Source organism: Hypomesus transpacificus, chromosome 19, assembly GCF_021917145.1.
Source record: "Hypomesus transpacificus isolate Combined female chromosome 19, fHypTra1, whole genome shotgun sequence".
Lineage (NCBI taxonomy): Eukaryota > Metazoa > Chordata > Actinopteri > Osmeriformes > Osmeridae > Hypomesus > Hypomesus transpacificus.
The window spans coordinates 9,121,311-9,130,614 of NC_061078.1; the positions used below are offsets into that span (position 1 = coordinate 9,121,311).

General features: G+C 40.1%; 1 protein-coding gene across 3 annotated transcripts; it reads left to right on the plus strand.

Annotated features, from left to right (window-relative positions):
- The first annotated feature begins 437 nt into the window (after positions 1-437).
- Positions 438-8,784, plus strand: LOC124481903 (transmembrane protein 138-like). 3 transcript variants are annotated; one of them, XM_047042187.1, is made up of 5 exons: positions 438-819; positions 5,872-6,561; positions 6,963-7,134; positions 7,526-7,601; positions 7,831-8,784. In XM_047042187.1, exons 2-5 carry the CDS (start codon positions 6,434-6,436, stop codon positions 7,941-7,943), a joined length of 489 nt encoding a protein of 162 aa, XP_046898143.1. In that variant the 5' UTR covers positions 438-819; positions 5,872-6,433; the 3' UTR covers positions 7,944-8,784. The 3 variants fall into 3 exon arrangements, with proteins under 3 accessions (XP_046898143.1, XP_046898142.1, XP_046898141.1); XM_047042186.1 differs by lacking the exons at positions 5,872-6,561; positions 6,963-7,134; positions 7,526-7,601; positions 7,831-8,784 and adding an exon at positions 984-2,813 and having other exon boundaries at positions 438-574; positions 673-819; XM_047042185.1 differs by lacking the exons at positions 5,872-6,561; positions 6,963-7,134; positions 7,526-7,601; positions 7,831-8,784 and adding an exon at positions 984-2,813.
- The last annotated feature ends 520 nt before the right edge of the window (positions 8,785-9,304 follow it).

The following is a 9,304-nucleotide window of genomic DNA, read 5'->3' on the forward strand; positions in this document are numbered from 1 at the left end:
CAAAAGACGAATAGGCAGACCGTCTTTGTATTACTGAAGCTGCTCTCAGACTACCCCTTTTCTCCCTATTTTTTTCCCTCTCTCCTGTCCTCTCTCCCTCCAATGCCAAAAACCCCCTCTCTAGTTGATATTGAGTTAGCCTATATGTTTCGTAAAACTGGCAAAAACTTTTTTTAAAGTTTATGTAATATGGTTTTGAGTTAATGAAATGTCGTTTTGGGGAGCGTGTCTTTGTATTAGGGGAGGTGATTCTAATCATCCTATTTGGGGGGAGTTGACTCGTATTTGGTGGGATGTACTCACATTAGGTACGTTCGACTTCATGCAGCACCGGTGTCGCCTGCAGCAGCCTGCAGCCCGGCTGACTTGAAGCAGCCAATGACATTCTCAGCTTCAAGGCAGCCGGCTGCAGCCGCTGGTGCTGCATGATTCGAATCCACCCATCATTAGTGGCTGTGTTTTGCACTTCAGGGCCGCCATACCAAAGCGCCGTTGTCGTGTAAACGAACGGCCAAACCGCATTCAACGTTTTCCGTTATTAGTTGAAAACGTTGTCGTGTAAACATCCCTTTCGGTAGGCTATATTTAATCGTAATTAGCACTACAGTAGTTATTAGTTTGTGAAAATGTCTCAAATAAACACACTGAAACTATTTGTCAACGAACGATTAGCTGCTGCAGCAGAAGAGATATTTGGAATGATGGAGAAAACTTTTATCGAGCATCACGTGGAAATTTCCCGTTTATCTAAGGAGCTCGACTATCAACGCAGGATACTGGATATTGCCCTCAAACCCCAGTTAAAGTTGCATAGAACCGGTGAGTAACCACTATCTACTGTGCATTTTCATTATTACACAGCAGAGTCGGATACTTAGCTAGCTAGGTAGCAACTGTACCATACGAATCTTATAAGTGCCGTATTGCAGCTACAGTAGTACGCTAGCTTCACTGAAGTGTATTGTTCCCATGTCTCTTCCTAGACCACCAGCATAAGAGTAGCGTCTATTCTCCTGTAAAGGAGATTTCCCCAAAACAGCAGCATGGTGAATTGAAGTTGTGCTTCAGTTCAGTGAAGGAGGAACCAGAGACCCCACAAGTAAAAGAAGAACGCGAGGAAGTTTTAATCAGTCCAGGAGAACCTAATCAAGGGCTGGAGGTTGACACTCAGGAGTTCATATTGAGTCAAACTTCTGTGAGAAGTGAGGACCAAAGCCCAACCAGAACTCAAGAGAAAAGTGAAGAACTGCCTGGCACACCAACCAACCAAACAAAAACAGAGCTTGCATGCAAGCTGGATTCCATAGAGTTGTTGCAGTCAAAAACACACACTGCTCCTTATACATGTAAGATTTGTGAAAAGGCTTTTCAATATAAAGGTAACTTGGTCAGACATGTCCAATTGCATGCCAATGATGCAAAATGTATTTGTGGTGTTTGCGGTGAATCCTTCCTACAGAGCTCTGAATTGAAATCCCACATACAATTCCACAAGACTGTACAGTACAGACTTGATGGCAAACCGCAATGCTGTAAAGTTTGTGGTAGAGGATTTAATAAAAGGGCATGTTTGAATGTGCACATGAGGAGCCACATGGGAGGGAAATCATTTTCCTGTCATGTGTGTGGTAAAGGATTTGGCTCTAGAGGAAACTTGACAGAACACATTAGGACCCATACTGGGGGGAAAATGTATAACTGTAATGATTGTAACAAGAGGTTTACAAAGTGTACACACAGAGTGAAACTATATTGCTGTCATATGTGTGGAAAAGAGGTCTATACCAGTGAGGACTTGAAAAAGCACATGGTAATCCACATAGGTGAAAAGCCATATTCTTGTCAGGTTTGTGGTAAAGGAGTCAGTTCCAGCACAAACCTGGACAAACACATGAAAATCCACATAAGAAAATGAATTTTACTCAGAAGGGTGCAGGTCCTAGTATGATTTAGAAGGAAATAAAAACATTGCAGTGGAATAATGTGCCCAATGTTGTATGTTTATGTCCTTTTTCCAGCAAGAGGAAAGGAGTAAATTAATTAGCATTTAATTAAATTTCAGTTAATTTATCCCCATGAAGTACTTTGTTTACATGTGACAAATACCCCCAAATTGTTGTGTTTCAGGAACATTTTATACCAGCCAATCAATGTTATCTAGGTCACAACAGGTACACATTTAAAAGCTAGGGTAAGAGTGGCAGTCCTGACAAAGTAGTTAAGTAATTAATTGTGGTCTAGTAAAGAGGCGTGTGTTGTTTTAGTATAATTTTTAGGTCTGAGGAATAATGTTCACTGGTATTCAGTGTAGGTCTGAATGTGTAATCCAGAGGGTTTGTTTTTGCACCTAACTGAGGTTTGCCATTCTGCCTTAAATCTTAAAATGGGAGCATTGTATTGTCTGTAAGTTTTGAGTCACATCTTTTCTTTTGACTTTGTTGTCACTGATATGACAGATTTTAAGATGATGTTTCACTAGTAAATAGAACTATAGCTTAACATGCAGGATGTTATATTTACAATGTGTTTAAATCTTGCATTCTTTGTCAATTCAGTAAATAAATTCCCAAGTTACTGTGTTTATCAGGGTTTTCCTCATACAAAATGTATTTACAGAATTGGATCAGAAGTGAGTCCACAGATGAAAACCCCCTTAACGTAACCCTGACAGCAGACACTTCTGGTTCTGGAAAGATTTGACAGACATGAGCAAACAAGGACTGTTAGACAGAGGAACGCTAGCACACACACTCATGTGTACGTGGTTGTAAGGCACATTTTCTGTGTACATGTACAGCCTGAGTATCTGTAAGGTCAAGAGGTCCTGCAGCGAGGCTCCCTCTGAGCAGAATATAGCACACAGCCCAGACAGTTAGGAGACAGTAAGGCAAAACATGTACAAACTGGGACTTGAATGTAATTAACGACCACCTCACCTGCTGAACGTTCTAGTGTATCAGTGTACTGACCACTGAAGACCCGTTAAGAAAGCGATTCTGTGCATTCTATGTTTGAACATGTCCCACAACTGTATTTAAGCTCTCTGAAGAGAGATCTTTCTCACTCATGCTCGCCACTCTGTTGTGGTTTGGTGACATGATCTGACGTTGAGCTAATAAAAACCAGAGTCAACCCTTTTTTATAGTTGTTGTGACTCTTTCCGGCCTGCCTGCTGACAGATCCATCCTTACAGTCATCATCACACTCATGAAAATGTTTTCTACACCGTAGAGCAAAAAAGGGCATGATGACTTAATATTTGGGAATGGACACTCACGTCTTGACATAGCAGGGATGCTGTAATACCACTAGATGTCATCAGTTCTAGTTTTCATTGTAATCCAGTTGACCAAAACCTATAGAGTTGCTTCCATGCAACAAAAAATAAAAAAAGTGCATAAATACACGGCAGGTTGTCCATCAAATTTTAGGCACAGATCATGTTAGTTTGAGTATCTTAATTGGATTTCAAATTAACGGTGGTGTTGGGGTTAGTTTTCGAATTACCAAACTAAATTGATTAAGAACCTGAATTTAAAAAATACAATTGTGTCAAAATACATATGATTATAAAGTGTACTCTTTCTGGGACAGAAAAATATGTGCACCTCTTTTAGGGGAATGGTGGTATTAAAGCTGTTACTGGTCAATGCATGGTGACTGCTCACAGCTTTGTGAATCCTCTAGAGTACGTGTGTCATTTGGAGGTAGCTACGCAAGCTGTGAGACGTCTAGTCGATTAGAATAATCACCAGGAATTTTCCAGGTAAGTGTAACTTTACTTTCGTTTGAAGTACCAATTTACTTTTGGTGGATCATTTTAGAAGACACCAAGCTGCCAGGTAGGTCCTTAAGATGATTAAGTGGTCTAAGAACACATTTTATAGATTTACCTTCTGGACCACTTCACTTGTGCCACTGCCTTGACTGAGTGATGCAAGCGTGGCTCAGTGTGATAAATGAAGTGATGATTGTACGAGGCTTGGAGCTAATCAGTGCAGTGACAGGAGCATTTTGAGATATATCTTCACAAAAGAGTTGCCATTGGACATCTACTTCCAGCTGTGACGTTTAAAGGTCTTAATTGTAGTTACAAGATGACTTGGTTAACAGCTACAATACATCGTACAAACAGTTAGAGCCCACATCAGTTACAACCAAAGTATTCCGGAACTGGCAAAAACTGTTGTTGCCCTCTAAATGATAATAGCACAATGAAAGTCCTGGAAGAAATGTAGTAGACTTTCTAACATACAGTAGAGTTATTAGTTTAATCCTCAAGTCTCTCTGGCTTCAGCAGGTGTTGGACAGGTCATTGCGATGAACATGGGCTTGGATCACAGGCTTATCCAGCCTTTAATCCTACTCCAACCTAAGTGAAAAAAAACAGCTGACACTAGTCGAGGTTGCCAATGTTCAGTTCTCAGTCAACCGTGCACATCTTCTTGGTGATGGCTGTCAGGTAGAGGAAGTACAAAGGAGGTCCAGGATTACATTATCAAAACATGTTAAACACAAGATTTTAAGTAATAAATTGAAATAGCCATAGGGTGTATAAACCATATCCTGGTTTAAATATGTTGGCATGTCTATTTATATTACTTACTTCCAAAAGATACCTTGCACATGTTTAGAAAATGAAATAGATGAGTATATTTCAAATGAGTCTGGAATCCATGTGGCAACATTCTTTGGCCAATGTAATAACATGTAGCACAATACCAGTGCTGATTATCTGACAGATTTGAACAGTTTTACAAATCAAGCATATGAAAAGAGCTTGCTGTACACGTACAATTCCAGTACAATCTCATAATTTACTATTGACGTTTCTGCCCCACCTTGTTTCACCATGTTACCACAAAGCTGTGTAACATGGTATATGTAAATATGTATGCATTGTGAGGTAGCATTGGCCATTCTACTTACAGCAAAGTATAGATTTTAGTCCTTGAAATATGTATGCATTGCAGAACATAATTTCATTTAAATCTCAAGCATCACAAAACTATCTTATTAGCTGTCAATCATGAAAGCTGATAATAGCAAACACATTTTATCCGCTCTACGGACAGTGTGAAATACTTGGCTGACATATCAGTCTGTGGTAGTAGACTAGTAGGCTTACCAAACCATCCTACCCTTGTTGCTAAGGTGTGCTGTAGATATGGAGCTTATTTCCTCTGGCTAAGTTTATAGTGAACTTCATGGGAAACAACAAGAAGTAACTTCTCATATACACCTACAACAAAGCTCAGTTGCTGTGGGGTAATTTCATGACTTACTGGCTTGCTACTTTAGTCCCTTCACTTAGTCATCTACAGTTAATATTCCATGCTGTGCCAAAGTAATTAATCTGGTCAAAAGAAGGACTAAAAGTTTCTGTGAATCCAAATCAATAGCTTGTGCAAGGCAAGACGTGTGTGTGTGCCCCAGGTTCCTGACAGGTACTGTGTTGTTGTTGTGCTTTGAAAGGAGGGCGAGAATGGGATTACTGCAGATAGTAAGGGTTTCTCCACTCAGTGAAATTAAGAATTTAATCCAGTGCCTGACCTCTAATTGCTTCTGTCTGCCGGTGTAACACGCTTACCTCATCCATGACCTTGTGCAACTCTGTCATAGGTAAGAAATAAGCAGTGGCTTAGTCACATGGTTAAGAAGTGTAAAGTATTCTTATACAGTGTGCTTTTACCTCATAGTGCAAAGACCGACCATTGAAGTCACTGGAATTCCATGAGAGGAAATATTTGAATACAAATGTTGCCATCTTTTAAAATGTGAACATTTTAAAATGAAGTAGAACACTCTTGACATTGAAGACACTAAAACTACATGTGATTCATGTTTTTCTTTTTTCTGTCTCCTAAACAGTGCTCAATTGATGTACAGCTGTGGAATGGATGTCTCTCCATCAAAAAAGTATGCATCAAGTAAAAGCAATGCATATTAAGTTTGAGAGCATTCTCCCCTATTGCTTTCCTGCCAAAACAGCCACCACCATGACATAAAGAGCTACGTATTGCACCCTACCTCACACTTGTTAGGACGTTTTGGACTAGGACTGAGATGCTGCATAATTTTACCATGTTGACAGACAACATCTCCAGAGAGCTGCTCCAACGACTCAACTTGGAAGACTTGACAGACGGAACAGGCAGCAGTGCTTTTCAGTCCATGCGAGTGATTCAGTTCACTTAAAATGGAGCCCTGAGGCAGGAGTTTGCGTTGTAAACATCCACATACTGTACCAGCAATTGGACAGGCACTGTACAGTGGACACAACAATATCAGGGGACTACTTTGCTAAAGCTCAGGACAGCCAGGGCACCATCGTGTGCTCCTATGTTTCTTTATAAGGTGAGTGTGAGTGTGTGCAACCGTGGATCCGTCGTGGAGCCACTCACCGCCCGGGCGAGCAGCATTTGGCCCCGAGATGCTACAGACCAACAACTACTCCCTAGTACTGCTGATCCAGCTGAGCCTGCTCACCTTCGACCTGTTTGTCAACTCCTTTAGCGAGCTGCTGAGGGCAGCGCCTGTTGTCCAGCTCGTGCTCTTCATGTAAGGGGGCGGGGGGATTCAGTTGACCATAGCTCAGGCTGTAAGGCCCTTTGTGCTAAGGTTCTAATCCCGGTCCAGGTGGAATCTCCCTTTCACCCCGTCTGTAACACCTTTTTATGTTATTTTATATTAATACAGCAGCTCTGAGTGATAAACCAATGTTTGAAACCATTGGAACACAGATCTGTTCATATGAGTGTTTTACGGTGGCAAAAGGAGGATTTCCATGGGAATGGATTGGTCTTTGTTCTGCATTGGGAAATGTGATATCTGAAACTTCTGGCCTGGTGTTTCAGGAAGACACTAGAATAAATCTTGAGGCCATGAAAATGGTCTAGTCAACAAATGTCAGACTGTTCCATTTCTTTCTCGTTCCCGTACTTTACCTGTCTCTTTCCCAGTATCCAGGACATCTCCATCCTTTTCAACCTAATCATCATTCTATTGATGCTGTTCAACACCTACGTATTCCAAGTCGGGCTTGTGTCTCTTCTTTTGGAGCGATTCAGAGCTTTGCTGTTGCTGTCGGCCCTCTATCTAACCTTCAGTATCTCATTACACTCCTGGATCGTGGTATGTATGCATTGAATAAATAAACTGTCTCTGTGTGGGGGGTCCATCCAAGCTTTTAGTTGCCCAGTCTTTTGAAATTATAATTGAAAGAGACAGATAAAACATAACAGCATATTTTATAAATGTGAAAATTTTAACCTTATCAATTGTTGAGTCATGTGCATGGGTATTTAGGAGCTAGAAACATACAGTCAATGTAAAATGTTATGGAGGTTGTTTTGTATTAAAGATACTTAATGCTAACTCTTTTCTATTTTAAATAGAAATGAGCAGTCATCTGGTGGCTGTATAGTTGACAGTAAACACAAGCTAGATGTTAAATGTGAAACCTCTCAAACTATATCCCTTGAAATTGGCAACAGACGAAATTCATGTTTTTCTGTCGTACCAGAACCTTCGCTGGCTGAATTCAAACCGCTATGTGTGGACTGATGGTCTCCAAGTGCTGTTTGTGTTCCAAAGAACAGGTGAGACTGTTGTTACAATGCAAAGCCTATTGAAAATAAAGCATGGTATTACAGCAAATATAGTGTGACATTTGCACTGTGAACCTGGAGTGCCAAATGGGTGTGAGTTTCATTCGCCTAAGTGGCCAAGTGGATTGTCAGTTTTGTTTGTTGTCCTTTGAGTAGTTGCAATTCTGATTTCTGTATTTGTTTGTAAATGGTACTGTGTATTTGTGTCTCTTGTGTGCAGCTTCTGTGTTGTACTATTACTTCTACAAGCGCACTACAGAGTACCTGGGAGATCCTCGCCTTTATGAGGACTCGCCCTGGCTGCGAGAGGCCTTTGCCAGGGCCCGCCAGTGAATGGACTGCATGTGCATTGAGATGAAACTGACATGAGTATAGCCAAATTGGACTTCTCCTTCACACTCAAGAGATATTCCCATTTGCATTGCCAGAATGGATACCACTAAGCTTAAACCCACACAGGCAAGAGATGCCAGATAGTAAGTGAGAGTTAAAGCAGTGTGAGTCACAATGTGTGAAGTCAAAGCAAGCCTGTTCTCAACAATGCAATATTGGCATCCATGTGAATCTCCCAGCGGAACATGGAATTCAAAAGGAAGAAATGGATCATGATACCAATACATTTAGTCATTTTACATTTAGGAAGTTGTCTGTGATGCTAACATTTTGAAACTATTGTTGTTACCAGCACTACACTCTTCTGTTTGAAAATGTGATAAATACATTCACTTATGTTAAAAGTTATGGTAAGTGTTAAAGGCATTCTGTGTAGTTGTTGTTCCCACCAATTTTATTATGCAGTACATACTCTATATGAATTTTACCAAATTTGCCAACATGCTCTATTTATTTCAGGATGCCTGCACTTTAAAAAGTGAACCCTCCCCCTTAGCTACCAGAAACAAACAAAAGTACAACTCAGACAATGTTTCACATCCCTCTAACCTGTTTTAATGCAAAGCACAGTTACACGGACAAAACTGTTCTTAAATTCAGTTATTGTGAGCTTTCTGATGCTCAAAACAAGCACAACACTGACACGAAGAACAAAAACTAAAATGTTCTACTAATCAAAAAATGTATAATGACAAGTGTGAAAAGTGTTTGCCAGATTGCCTTGTCTGTGTGGTGGTGTCTGGAAGGCCTTTGTGTTTATAAGGGCAACATTTATGTTTATAAGGGCATAATATTATTTTATTTATTTAATGTTGTGTGATTTTGCATGTTCTGTTTGATTTGTCTTTTCTTTTTTTTACAAATGTAATAAAAAAATAAAATAAATGTGTGACACCCTTTTTAATACTGCAGTGCCGCATTTACAGTATACAAACAAACACAATTTAACTTTTTAGTGACACCATTTTTTTTATTTTACGGCATTTGCATGTGTGTGTTTATATGTAATTTTACTATTAGACACATGTGCTTTACTAGTAACTTCTTCAATTGATTGTCAGCGGAAAACATTCAGACTGAGTGAGGCTATGAACACACTCACACACCCTTCATTGACAACAGACTAGGCTCTATTCTTATCCCTGGGATTAATTAGGGATTGAGGCCTGAAGGTTTCATCTACAAGCCATCTAAAAATAGCCTCTAGGCCAGTGCTGTTGACATCCATGACTTCAGTTACTGTAGTCACACCCATGCTCACACCCAAAACACACTAAGATGTGTAAGTATTAAGTAAAAAA

What these genes read in the sequence shown, in the direction of transcription:
- LOC124481903 (XM_047042185.1), top strand. Translation starts at nt 627, where the DNA reads ATGTCTCAAATAAACACACTGAAACTATTTGTCAACGAACGATTAGCT. An exon ending in GTTAAAGTTGCATAGAACCG is followed by an intron (nt 820 to 983) that starts GTGAGTAACCAC and finishes GTCTCTTCCTAG; the next exon opens with ACCACCAGCATAAGAGTAGC.